This window comes from Enoplosus armatus, chromosome 20 (assembly GCF_043641665.1).
Source record: "Enoplosus armatus isolate fEnoArm2 chromosome 20, fEnoArm2.hap1, whole genome shotgun sequence".
Classification (NCBI taxonomy): Eukaryota; Metazoa; Chordata; class Actinopteri; order Centrarchiformes; family Enoplosidae; genus Enoplosus; species Enoplosus armatus.
Genome location: NC_092199.1, coordinates 11,346,274 through 11,361,107, shown reverse-complemented (window position 1 = coordinate 11,361,107; position 14,834 = coordinate 11,346,274). Strand labels below are relative to the sequence as shown.

General features: G+C 42.1%; 1 protein-coding gene across 1 annotated transcript; it reads right to left on the bottom strand.

Annotated features, from left to right (window-relative positions):
• Nucleotides 1-1,176: 1,176 nt before the first annotated feature.
• LOC139303060 (heparan sulfate glucosamine 3-O-sulfotransferase 2-like) lies at nt 1,177-4,942 on the bottom strand. Its single transcript, XM_070926760.1, has 2 exons — nt 4,440-4,942; nt 1,177-1,795 (listed from the first exon to the last, which is right to left on the bottom strand). Exons 1-2 carry the CDS (start codon nt 4,940-4,942, stop codon nt 1,177-1,179), a joined length of 1,122 nt encoding a protein of 373 aa, XP_070782861.1.
• Between the last annotated feature and the right edge of the window lie 9,892 nt (nt 4,943-14,834).

Sequence of the window (14,834 nt, the reverse complement as noted above, 5' to 3'; positions counted from 1 at the left end):
CAGTCCCAGAATCTATTTGATAACCTGCCACGACTAGGTGTTCCCTGCTTTGTCTTTGAGAAGTGATTGAAATTCTTACACCTACACCCACTCACCCACCCACCTACCACCACCACCACCACCGAGGCACACAACAAACCTTACAGAATGCAGTAAGCCTCAAAGGACATGTTTTCACGAGCAGCACGGGTGATGGATGTAACAACTGTGAGTGGTCTAATCTGTTGAAAAACACAATTTTACTAATAAGATATGAAAAGGGAGGTTTAATACAGAATCAACCGTTTTCTAAGAGGTTGAAATTTCAACCTTGCCGCAAATTTTCAGTTTAAAGTACCATCGTTTGAAGTAATTCAACATGAATTGATAATTTCATAAATGTAGTTGTGCTTCGGTTTCATTTAATGAAATTCATGGACAAGCATTGTGGGTAAGGCAGTGATTAAATACTTTTGTAACAAAAATATAAACATGGATTTTGGCAAATAAAGCAGAGAACAAAGTGACGTGCTGCATGTTACAGCGTACGCTAACTTATCTGATTCATGCTGGAATAAACGAGAGAGAAAATCTTTCACCCGGTACAGAAACTGATGAGACCAACAGTAAGTGATATTGGGTGGTTCATACTTGCGTTATGGCTTTACATTTCAGATTTACCACCACAGTGCTGCAGCTTAATTCTGCTCTCCCTGAAGACTTCACTGACATTTTGAAGGTCTTGCTTTCAAGCCCTGCCTTGATTAGTGAAGCAGGTTTTAAGAGGAACTAATCCCTTTCCCTGGAATTTCTTTCTTTTTTTCTTTTTTTTAATAAACCAGTCAGCAAATGGGGGATCTAGTCAGCAATAACACACAGTTAGCACAGGAGCAGAAATCATGTGATCCTGAAGCTGAATTGATGGCTATATCTAGCAACAAACAGGATGCAGATGTTGGCTGGTAACTGATCATTACAAGTCCAAAAGCAATGTCATCTTGGATTTTGCTCTGTTCATTAGTGTCACTTCAAAGAATAATACTGCTTCTGCTGTTTCTCTCGCAATTGTCTGGAGACTGCTAATAGTTAACTATCCGCCTTAGCCATGATATATTACTGTAGGCGAACCATTTCTGAGAGAACATTCGTGGAATACATAAATCTTTCTTGTACCATTTAAAAATATGTCTCAAGCCTCTACTCCCACTTAAAATCGTGACCCACCATCTCATAAAACTTGACATTGTAAGGTCTATAGAAGTCGCGCAGTTGCTCAATAGCATCTCTGTCTATCTGCACATGAGTTCTGCCCTTGGACTTGCCCAGGCAGCGAGGCGAGCCGCTGCTCTCCGGCTTCTTAAGGCAAGGGAAGCCCTTGGTGCGGTTGAAATAGAAGTGTTTGTCCGTGACAATGCGCTTTAAACCAAGGAAGTCTTGCACCCGAGCCAACTCCCCTGCTGGGTCTGTGATAAGACGCTCCCCGCTCACAAAGTGGATCTGAGCCAGAGGGAAGTAGCGGAGCCAGTTTTCAAGGTGCAGAACGTACAGGCCGATCCGAATGGCGTTCCAGGACGTGTCCACAATGCCCAGGCTCTGGTTTCTGAAGGCCAGCTCCTGAAAGCTTGGCAGGTCAGGAGTTTTGGATAAAGTCTGAGTGTAATCTGATATCGCACGAGTGACGGGGTCACGCACCACCACGATGAGCTTGGTATCTCGGGACATGGCGGAGATCCGGTGTGGTGTCTCTTTTGTCACAAAGTAGCTTGGCGTCTTCTCCATTGTGATTTGGCTTTCGAGAGTCCTTGGCATCAAACCTCTGAATGAAAGATGAAAACGCAATGAAAAAATATAAGTTCCGGTCAGGTAAAGGTTTCCCATTTACATTCATATTACTTTAAGTGTTTTTTTTATAACATTTTCTTGCTGTTTTGAATTGCTTGAATTACCACAAAGGCTAACAGATTCAGACACAGAGGACAGAACGTCCTTGCATTCACTCTGTCAAAAGGAAAAAGTGTATGTAAGTGTAGGTGTATAAGATGTCTATTTAGGGCAGGATTACACAAGTGAGATTCAGAGGCACAAAACCACCCTAACTGAGAAGCTCCAGTTTGGCCATGAACCCAGTTTCTCGATGTAAATGATAATAGCAGCACTGACGCAAAGTCATAGTGGTCTGTTGTCACAGGAGACTTGTCTTGCAGACAGCTCTCTTGTGCTTCAGCCCAGCATGGTTCAAGAGTAATAAATCACCACGGATGCAAACAGAACACATATAGCCGAGTGACTCTGTTAGGTGACTTCGGGGGCTTCAAACTAGGCCATTACAGTCTACAAAGAAATGATTTGAACAGGTATGCCTTCACAGAGTAAAAGTTTGAAGTTTGAGGGCAGAGTTTAAAAAAATACAATTAATGGTTATTTTTGTAATTGATTAATCTGCTGATTATTGTACTAGTGCTACCATTAGTTTCACAAATGTTATGATTCTTCACACAGTGGCTTTAACTTGTGGATTTGGATGATGCGTTGGATGGCTACTTGACCAACAAATACAATCAAGAGCGATGCATCATAGCTAAACTAGCCTACACTAAACTACGCTAGCTAAATTACACTGGACTGGAGCGTCAAAGTGTTCACATCCCATTTAAAGGGGTACAGATAAATTTTCTGTGCTTACATTCTTGATAGGTTTGTTGGACCCAAAATGAAATAACTTGCTAATAATGTTGCCACTGCACTGACCAGACTTGTGCCAGTCAAGTCACCATCTGATGCATTCATGTTTGGCAAGTTAACTTCGGGGATCGTTATCACTCCTCTTTCTTCATTCTTGTGTTTAGATGTTGAATAAAGCAGAAACATATTGACATATTGAGAATGAGACTACTAAAAACAATAGTTTGGCCTTTATTGATGCGTGTTTGCGGGAGAGTTCTGTGAGAAGCAACTGTTTGTTTTGAAATCAATCCTCAAAAGTCAGTGAGTTGGCATTTGGCCTTCTCTCGGCAGCTTTGACAGGTGACAATCAAACCGCGGTAATAGGAGAGGGTTCACATCTGGATCACATCTCTAAGACACATCTCTGAGATGAAAGGGCTTCAGCCGCCAACCACCCTGAAGAGTGCCAATTAGTGGAGATACTTTCCGTCTATAATTATTTTATAATACCACTGATACACATCCCTCCTGCAGGCTACATGACAGCCAATCATTAACATGAAATGCATTTGGAAGTGGATCTGTGTGTGTTTGGTCTGTTTGTGTGCATATGTGGTGTGCATGTTTTTGGTTTAAATCTGTACTTAAGGAGTTGAAATAATGAAATAATAATATGGAATATAGATATATATAGAAAATCATTTATTCAGTTGCACTTAGTTAAAGGTGCTTCATGTAGCATTTAAAAAAATCAATAAATCATTTACTTGTTTAATGTTTAATTGTCATATACAAACAAGACTACTCCTCATAAGCCTGCCAGCGACAGAGGTACTGCACACTGCGGTTTGCACAGTTTGCCTTGAGAGGTTGGATTTTATGAGATATCTGATGAATTGCTCTACAGTACATCAAAAAAAACGAGGGCCACTGTTCTGCCGATGTAAACAGAGCTCAGGCCTCCAAAGCTTCTTGCAATAAGAATGTGAAATGAGTCGAGAGACTGCAGAAAACACATCCAGCATGTTTACCCACCTCAAAAACATAATGTACACAGAGAGGCACCAAGGGGAGGGAGCTGGGACGAGTACAAAATCACATTTTTCACAGTGAGCAGCTGATTTAATGCTACTAATTTTTCGGCAGACCGAGGCCAGCGTTCGTCTCAGCTTTTCTTTGGATTATTTCTTTTCTATTTGTACTTACTTTAGAGATGCAATTCCATCATTCATTTAAATCAGTGTTTTCGTCAGAGAACACCTCCAAGAATAGAAAGGCTTACAAAGATTATAGCAACTTGTGGAAACTCCTGAACTCCCTTTAAATTCCAATTTTAGAAATTTGGGATTAAATTAGATGTCTGTATTGGCTGAATATCGACATCATCTTTTAGATTACAAAGCAGAAGAGTTATGTTGTGTACTGTGCAGCACATTTGACATGATTATATGTATATATATATATATATCATTATCATCATTCAGTTAGGCTGCAGGCACAGCTGCAGCAGCCTTAAATGTCCAGAGACTCCCAGGAGCCTTTGAGGTCCCCAGCCAAATGAAAAGGCCTCACTTTTACTAATTAGGGCTGCTAATGACTCATCCCACTTACAGGAAGTCAACAGTGTAATTCAGTTTTAACTGTCCACACTGTAGAAACTTACAATTAATCAGCAGCCTCTGATTTCTTGGCACGAATCCGGATTAAACTGTAATCGTGGTGACATTCGCAGGTCATCTATTTCAGGATTCGATTGCAGATACACACGCACCTGTGCAGGTGAGACATGCTCTTACCTGTACCACTCCAGGCCTCTGTCGTAGTTCCTGTCGAAGAAGTGTGTCTCGGTGCCAGCCGCTCGCACGTCGGGGTGAATTCTGATGAACTCCAGCACAGCTCTGGTCCCTCCTTTTTTCACGCCAACTATGATGGCATTCGGTAACTTTTTATTGCCGAACTTTAGATTACCCATGGGAGGACTGGGCGTGTCGTTCCTGACGATGTGGAGAGTCGCAGGAGGTCTTTGCTCGGGTTTCGACCGAGACGCCGCGACACTGCTCGGTCCCGCATCCAGCGGCAAAACGCAAGACAGGGATTTCTGAATGCGCCTTTTGGCTCCATCAGCCAGGGCGCGCCGACAGCCGGGCGTCGGATCACCTGACTTTTGCATGATGGTATCGGCAGGGAACAGTGCACAGTAGCACAGATATGAGAGAAAAAGGGAAAACAAGCAAATGGATGTTCTTGTGAGCCGGTGCGAGAAGGGAAGTGGTCGACTGAAGAGGAGCACGCATGCCATCTCTCCATGGATATGAACAGTGCATGGTTTTCTAATTGATTTTTGCGTTCCGTCCTCTCTGGTTGTTTTAGTGGCTGGACTGTCCACTGTCCCCAAAGCTGAAAAAACAAACAAACAAGCAACTTCTGCGTCTTCTCAGGCAGGCAGGCAGCACTTCCATCACTTCCTCGCGGAGCATATTAACACAATCCGATGTCTTCAGTCCATGAATGGAGGAAGGCGTCCCTTCGCTGCGCACTGACTTTTGGAAATGACATCCTCCTGTGAAACTCCTGGACGCCTCCACGCTCATCACGCACGAGTAAGAAGAAGCAGAGGCAGCGCGCGCTCTGACAGCTCCAAACCGGCTGAGCGACGGGGAAATATTTCAACACGGTGACGTCAGAGCATCTTTGCATTAAAAAAAAACAACAACAAAAAAAGTAGTCAGCACTCTCCTCTCACTCATCTGACTTTACCTTCCTTTTTTTTGGCTGCTGTAGCCTCACACACATGTATCCCCATGTCAATATTTTTCCAGCAAGACTCAGATTCACTATAGAATTTGAATGATTTTGCATGTGGCTGACGCAAGTGGCAAGGATGAAGCAACACCTAAGATCAAAATAGTGTGGAATTTAATCTAAAGACTGGTTCAGAGACATTTAGGCCAGCAGCACATTGAGAAATCCAAACTTCAGGATGAAACACATCCATAAACATTCATAATTCAACACTTCCGCGAGCCTAACCTGCCGCATGCAGCTCTATCCAGCGGAAGCTGAGCTTTTCTGTTCATGTGACCTCAGGATACATTTCTGGATATTGAATTTAAAACATGTTTTTATTTCATGGTTTTGTCCATGTCCAGTGTTCACTTTGTATCAATTAGCTGTCAGCTGTCTACTTGAATCAGTAGAACTTAGTGCAACTGAGACAAGTGCACCCAAATGTCTTCATGTCAGGGACCCACAAATAAATGAACTTCCTTTGATGAAGGTTTTGTTTCAGGAACACCCATCTATTGGAGTTTGGAGATAGCAACAACAAAAAAATCACTCAGACCAGAGCTGCCAGCCCTCTTTATTAGAGCTTTAGAAATCAGAGCATGGCCGGATTAACTGGAGGTGTGCTGTGTGGCAATCTGATTAACACATTCATTTTGGAATATGCAACACATGAGCACATGTAGCAGCTGAAAAAATGAGGGTCTTATAACTAGATTTTGACACGAGGTGATAAAGCAGGAACCTCCTCGTCGTGTCAACTGATATTTAGTTTCAGTGGCGCATATTCCCAAACACTTGCCACTTAAATGACCACAAACCAGTTGACACAATGTAAGGACCGAACTTTTAGGGCCCCAGGTGCTCTAAGGCCCCCGGAGCAGTAGCCCGCTTTGCCTGGTTAGTAATCCAGCCCTGACCCCAGAGCCTGCGTTCTCTTACAGCCTCAAAACAAGTAATCTTGTCCCTGGTCTTCTTTGGCATCACTCCCCTCTGAGCAGAGGAAGTGTTGGGGTGTTGGTAGAGAGCAGAGAGCGCAGGGCGGTCATCCCTCTTAGTTTCCTGATGACTGATACAAATGCAGACAAGCCCGAGGAGGAAACAGAAGAGGATAAAAACTCCCAGGACTGCAGAGGCGCGCGGGGAGGAGTTGAGGTGTCACAGTTGTGCTCCCGCGGGTGTCTGCGCCCAATCTCAGAGGCCTCTGATTAAAGAATGATTTATAGGGGCTGGTCGGAGAGGCCCGCTCAGCAATCCGTCTAGTGAATGAGATTTTTCCTCAGGAAGAGGGCGGGTAAATCAAACCTCGGGGTGAGAAGCCTGCAAAGCTTGGCGATAGGTGTTCAGTGATTAAATGTTATAATCACCTCTGCTGAGTGTGCGGCTTGTTTCTGCGGCTTGTTTTGATCGGGGATGCTGGTACCTTAAATCAGTTTACCCTTACTTTAATTCACAGAACATATGTCTTGTTTTATGCCATTACAAAATAGAGTGTCATCCTTTTTAGACAGATGTACTAAGACAGAAGAACAATGTGGAACAAAGGTCATGTAGGAAAAGACACACATCCCCTGTAGAGGAGAATTAAACATGAGGCAAGTGTAAATAGGAGAAAGATTGCAGCCTTTGTTTAATATCAACTCGAAGCAATATTCAGTTTTGTGTCCAGGGAGGATTCTTCTTCTGAGCTCTAGGGACTCCTCATATGACATGATGCAAGCTTTATGGAAAACAAACAAGTCAAAAATCAGCCAGGTGTCTGTGAAAGCTGAGCATGTTTTTCTTAATATTGTTGGCCGTCTTTTGGAGATCACTGAGTGAAGGCCATAGTTTGCCCACTGACCACTCCATCAGCAGCACTGCTCATTTTTCAGAGGTAAGCGAAGCCTGAGGCGTGGGGTGGGGTGGGGGTTGTGGAGCGTCAGCTCGTTCTGATACAGATGATCCAGACAACTTTACATTACAGATGGATGAACAATCACTCCCACGGATACAGCGTACACCCCCTTGTGAAACAGCACGCACACTGAACTGTTTTGTTTAGTGACAAATGAGTAATCACAGTGATGCTTGCCTGTCAGAATGTCAATTAACACAGTGCTGTAATATGAATGTAGCTTGAAAGAGACTGTTCAAATTAATGAGCCATCTCAGGAAGTCAAATAGCCCAGACGCTGACAGTATGAAGAGATATGCTAAAGCTGAAAACGACACACCAGCACATTTAGGATCTGTACTCCACTGAAAAGGAGACTGACTTCATTCATCCTGCAACAATTTCAGAGGTAAAAGGGCTGCAAAGTAGAATATAGTTGTAATGTTTTAGTTGATTCCAAAACTTACAACATACAGTACAATCCTGAGCAGATTTAAGTCAGATACCTCTTACGTTATAGCTTTAAATATGCATTTTGTGTCCTCAGATTCCTTCTATTTCAGTATGGGCTAATAAGGCAGAGACGAGTGTCACAGCACAATACATTTGAATTAAGAAGACACCCCAAAAATCTGGTGTATTATAAATCTTTAATTTCTGCATAGCATATCGTTTTGAAAAGCTATTTTTTTATTTTGGATGATTTTTGCTTCACCTGTTAAATATATAGGGCTACCGTGTAGGCCTGGTGACAGCAACTACATCCCTCACAGTCCTGTGCATGCTCAATAATGTCGCCACATCGACACCTGCTGGTCAAATTATGGCAATGCACCCACAGTGTGTCATTTCTAATTTGATAGAAGTGAAAGTGAAAGCTTTCAAAGCCTAAACACTGGACTTCCTGTAAATTTCACAGGTTGGTGTTGAGTCGAACAACAACAAAAGTACGACAGCCAAACGGCTCAAACGGTAAGTTGGCTCGACATTGAAGGGGATTTCCCACCCCTGTGGGGAGTAACAGTAAAGTACCAATACAACAGTATGAAATACTAAGGTAGATGAGTATTATCAATGTACTTAAAGTATCAAAATAAAAGTACGCCCACTAGTTCAGTAAAATGTCTCCTGTGACTGAAATACTATTAAACCTGACATTATTAGATTGTGAATGTGTAAGAGCTGCATTTTACTGTTGTAGCTCGCTGAGGTGGAGCTAGTTGGAACTTTATGTGAGAAACCACTGGTTTAATCTTTAGCAATGCACTTTAAAATCTGAATCTAAAAGGTAACCAGAAAAGTCATCCAAAGGATCAAGCTGATAAAATGATGTTTAGTATGTATTTTGAATTGTTAAAAGTGCCCCCAAACAGAACATCTTTTGATTTTTTCTTTTTCAGGAACAATGAAAATTTACGTACATAAAGCCGGAAACACTTTGGAATCTCATAAGAAATTTCTTGAGAAACTCATCAAAAGAGGTGCAAAGGAAGTGATCTCACTCAAGGAGAGTGATGTGACTATTGTCTTCTGTCCCATCGTCAGTCGTTATAAGACTGACATTCAGTCAGCGTTAGCCAGCGCCACAGGTAAACACGCAGAAACCCAAATGCACATGAAGATGTTGTATCATGTTTTGTCTTTTAGCTGCAAGCTGTGATCTGTGTTTTCTGTCTGTGTCAAAGAGTTAGGATGCGAGAAGATGATTCTGGTGGCGATGCATCACACTTCTGATAAAAACTACACTTTACCAAGTCACAGAAACCTGAACAACAACGCAGTCATACTCCATGTGGACTGCCTGTTTTTTGAGACTAAGGGACTTTTGATTTGCCCTTGCAATAAAGAGGCTGTCAAGATGGTCCGTGAAAAGGTAAACACAAAACAAATTAAGCATCCTTTTTATATTGTGCAATATTATATGTGTGTATATTACATTTTGTAATCCATGAAACATGATCACTATCAATTATTTAAGCATGGCCTTAGTTTCAAGGTCAGGAGAAGTTTGTCCTGTTATTGGAGGGTAAGACGTGTCTAACAAACCTACAACACATGTACAACTGTATACCTATATAACTTACCCATCAACAGTGTAAGGTTCTTGGATCCCCCTCTCACTTGTATTGTTCTGTATATGACAACAAAAAATATCTAATGATCATGTTAACAACATGATGAAATAATTCTGAACATTTTCCTCCATTTTATTTTCTTTGACAAACAGTGTTTGTACAGTATGTACAATAGATTTATTTTAGATTTTAATGCTTTTTTCTTTTCTTTTTTGCAGCTGGGTCTTCGAAAATTGTTTCACTTTACCACATGGTTTAGTAGAAACCAAGAGGGACAATCCAGCGCAAGAGAGCCATTGAAAAAAATAAAGCACAGTTGAAAAAAAAAATTCAAATTAATTAGGAAGTAGGGAGATCAAAAATTCAAAACGGAAAAGCAAGGGTTCCTCAGATGCCTTTTTGTTGGACTGAAGAGAACAAAGAGAAGCCTCATCTAACTGCTCTGTCACTGTTGTGATGCATGTACATGAATGATGTTACAGTATATGACTATGCAGAGTGCTTATATTCTTTCTGCTTCATTCGATGTAATTTCACTGTTTAGTTTCAAATGAATATGTAAACATATTAGAATGTAGGCAGTAAATGTAGGCTTTTAAAGTCACGAATAAAGCAATATCTTCCAAACATACTTACTCTGGTCTTTGTGATCCGGTGAGGTTATTAGTACCACATGTTGTGATAGACAGAAAAAGCTGCTGTCAACACATATGAAATGCTTCTAAGAGAAAAGTGTTAACAAGACTAAGAGTCTACAGCCACATTAGCAGCTCTGTCAGGCTGGATGCTTTGAAATGCTAACGTCAGCATGCTAACATGTCCACAGTGACAATGTCAACATTGAGTGTCGTGGCGGCCTGCCTTTTTTAGGCTTTGCTGCAGCGACTTTGCTGCCTTAACTTCCCCTGCTGCGCCCACGTTTGATTGAGGGTACTTTAATGATGAAGTTGTGTGCTTGAATAAGAATGCTTTGCTGAAGTGTGCACATTCTGCTGAAGCATCAGCTTGGCACAATGTTGGCCACTGATTCCCCTGGGATATCTTGTAAATCGTATACTGATCTGTGTGATGGTCTGACTCTTTGTGTTGCTGACTTTGTTGATTCACATGAGCCTGGAATAATAATCTGCTAGTACAAGGTTAAAGCTCTGTATTCTTTCATGCGCTGACCCAGATTTTTGACATGGTCTGTACTGTATGTCAAAACCTTTCTCGGCTATTTTATTGTGTCATTTTGCATCTTCAGCATTTTACACTTATGATACTAAGTTGTCCTGACAAACACTGTGGGATTGGCTTTTATATGCTGTGGTCAGTGGAATATACTGTCTCAAACATCAAACCTCTGACTGTACAGAGTCACCAGTCTCTGCTGTAAATTCACTGTAATCCCAGTAGAGCCGTTCTTCTTGTGGAACATGTTGTTTCTCTTAAAGCTTGTCTAAAGCTTTGACAATGAGGCATTTTAGTTTTCTTTTTTGTTGTTGAGGTTATAGAGTCTTTTCTGTTTCTGTGGTAAACACAAGATTGGCGACACTTAAATGGTGTCATCAATCTCTCTGTGTTTTTTGTAGTTCCTGCTCAATGCATCTGCAAAACAAAATCATTACCTACAAATGCATTTAGAGCCAGCTATGTTTCTTCGTGGGAGCCGTTTGTGAATGTCAGTGAGTACTTCAGAGGCAAATGCTATGGGACTGTCGTGTTTTAGTAAGGATGCTCAACTTTACATGCTTCCATGTGTCATGTTGTTTTAGGATGAGGTTTGTTAGAGCATGTTCAACAAGTCTCCCATTTCTTTCAGGAATAGTTTGGCATTTTGGGAAGTACTCTTGCCGAGAGTTAGATGAGAAGATCGATACTAATACTAAATTAGAAGCTTAGCACAAAGGCTGGCAACTGGCTCTGTTCAAAGATAAAAAAAATCTGCCTAACAGCATCTCAAAAGCTCATTAATTAACATGTTTGATTGTGTTTGTTTAATCCGTAAAAAAAAAAGGTGTAAAAACAACACATTGTGGTTTTACAGGAGGTTATGTTGCAGACTATTTCTTGGTCAGGCACAGTGACTGAGTCTCCACTGTTTGCCTGACAACCTCACGGTGACATAAGACTAGCTGTTTCACCCTGTTACCAGTCTTTGTACTAAGCTAAGCTAAGCTAAGTTAACCGGCCATTGGTAGTAGCTTCTAATTTAGCGTGCATAAATGAGAGTGATATCTATCTTCTCATCTAACTCTTGCCAGGAACGCAAAGTAAGTGTAGTTCTCAAAACTATGTTGAACTATTTCTTCTAAAGTGTTTTCACCCAAAATGCTCACGTGACATATTTCCTGATTATAGGACATATAGGTATGTTAGGGATACGCCTCAGAGTGACAGCCCAGTTTACGGTGTATACTGTCACATGTTGCACTGGCTTTGGTCATGCTGGACTTGTGTGAATCATATTGTAATATGTTGAGTGCAATTTGGAAGTTAATGTTAATTTCATGACTACTCTGTCTTGAGATCTGTCTCTTATGCTGCATAAAAACTGAAATCACTAGTACATATGCAGTTCAGCATATTTTTGTATCTTACCCCTGTTGCCAAGTTCAAACCTTTCTCCTAGAGCTTGAGTTGCCAAAAAGTGCAGGCAACATGATTTCATTTTTTTTTGTTGAATTTTCCCAACAAACTCTTAACAGAATGATCCTGGCAACATTAATGTAGTTTGGTGCTTATCTTTGTGAGAAATACAAAGCAATCTGGTGGTTATTCAAGCTAAAAATGTGTTGTATGAAACATGAAATGATAACAATAATAGTAATTTATTTCTGGTTGCAGTTCACGCCACTGGTCACAAGATGGCAGTTGAAGATGACATTTTCTCTGCATTAAAACACAGAGGCTGCTTGTAGGCCTGCATGAGCAGCAGACTCTTTACTGACAAACCTGATGTTGCAAAGTCAGAATCTTGGCTGTGAAAGAACAAATAGACAGAAGATAAACAAATAAAAACATTCCACATTAGTGACATTCTGTCTACAGCAAAACTAGTTCTAATACAAGGTACACACCATGGATATGGACTTTACTTTAAGCTATAAGAAAATGGCTTTCAAAACTGAAACTGCAAATTCTATCAGTATTGCTCTTTTTTGTCTTATTGTTGACTTTAAATAGAGTGACATTCTTGAACACACCCCGACTGAAACACTAGAATACATCCTGTTTGCATCGGTGAACATACTGCAGGCCCGCATCTGCATATGAACGTGGACACACGCCAACACACAAACAAACAGACACGCTCATGCACACATGCCCTCACACTCATACGCACAAACACACTGTGTACAAACCAAAAGTGAGTTCTCACAGACAGGAAATGATGTCAGTTCTTGTCTCCAAGGAGATGGAGGCAGTTGCTAAGATACTGTGACACTAGGATTTTTTTTCTCCATTTTCTCTCCCTCTCTGTCTCTCCAACACGCACACACACACACACACACACACACACACACACACACACACACAGGGATGTCACCATGAATAACTCGAAACTCTCCCTTGTATCTCTCTTATTCTCTTGCACAGATGGCAATGAGCACCAATCCAACTTTTTTCAGTTACACTTCTAAAAATAACCACCAAAAAATATCACTTTGTTCACTATCCCAATTGGACGCTTGGGGCCATTAAACAGATCACTAATGCTCTTCACCCAAATCTAACATCAGCGCCACTGCTACAAAAATTATCCACATTCTTAATCTTTGCTTTGAACTGTGTGCAATTACTCAAACCACCCACTTCCAGAGCGGCGAGGCCTGCAGCTAGTATCCCGAAACGATGAGAGTGATGGATGTGTATCAGCACCCCTCCAAAGCCTCTTCACAGTGTGAGCTGCACCTCTCTAGTGCTATCAGCATGCCACATATGTCTTGGCACTAGCATGTTGCTGCCAAATCCTCATCGCCCTCCCCTTCTCCTCCCCTGTGGCTCCTAACACAGCATTAAGAGTTTATGGGGTTTGGGTTGTATTCGAAATGCCATGCACTTGTCCTCTGTATAGTGGGATTAGCGCTCTCCACTGTATTTCTACTCCAAGAGCCTTCCTGTACTGATGACACAAGCAATACAGCGATGAGTGTTTGTTCATTTACTGTGCACAAATGCATGTCCCTCTCCCTCCCCGCACTCCCACACACATACACACGCTCAAGGGTGCCTGCACACACACACACACACACACACACACACACACACACACACACACACAAGCGTACCATACATGCATAAGGGGGATATCAGATTCAATGTGCAATGACACAGTGAGGACATAGAGTGGAAAGAGGGGGAAGGAAGGAGAGCGGAGGCACAGGGTGGGTTTGGCATGGGCGGCGTGGAATCGGTTTAAATGGCGCGGGGGTTGGAAGGCAAAAAGATGTACAGAGAGAGGAGACGACAAGAGTGGCAGAACAGCACCGAAAGGCAGCCGGGGTCGGGCGAGAGGCTGGATGTGGGCTAAGATTTCAGCATGAGTGATAGGGAATGAGGGAAGAGGGGGAAAGAGGGAAAGGAGGAATATCCTCTGCACCACTGTGTGACTGGAAATTTAATAGAGGGAGCGAGATAGAGGGAGAAAGAGAGGGAAGGAGAGAGAGGTAGATGGGTGGGAGAGAGAGAGAGAGAGAGAGAGAGAGTCGGAGGAGGGGGAGGGGAGAGGAAGAGAGAGGCAAAAGGCACAGAGACCTCATTGCTGTGCAGCTTTCAGCAAAAGCTAGTGGTCGTGAACAATGCTCACTACGGCATTCACAGAGAGGGAGGGGAGGAGGGAGAGAGATGGAGAGGAGGAGAGATAGTATATATCTTGGGGGTCTTTCTGAAGCATAACTGGCCTTCTCTGTCCTTTGACCTTTAGTGTGAGCTGAGACAGAGCAAAGATGTAGACTGAGATTTATTTTTACCTACAAACTAGCCCTTCGCTAGTGGATACAAAGCTACAAGCTTCTCTGCTGCCCGCCTTGTGAAGAGGATAATTATGATATAAAAGATAAAGCACTTGACACATGTAGACATGCACATGGCAAAGATCGATATGGGGAGGACACATAGAGAGAAAGACTGGCATCTCTTTACTGACTAAAGCCTTCTTTATTGGCTAATAACTTGCTGACATTCATTTCAATTTACTAATTAAAACGCACAGCAGACCACTAATAGCCTACTGAACTCTGGAACCTGCTCTCAAAATACTTCATATGCACATTTTCAGGGTTCGGAAGTTTCTGGTTTTGGGTTTATAATGTGCAAACCTCACAGGGCTGCAGAGTGTTTGCTCTCAGAGTCTGGATAGCAAGTACTAGTGGTGCTGGCTTCCTTATGTGCAGCTTTAAATCCACCACTGAGAACTCCTTTAGGGGGATAAAAATGTTTTACTCATATGCAAAGACTGCAGAAAACAGACC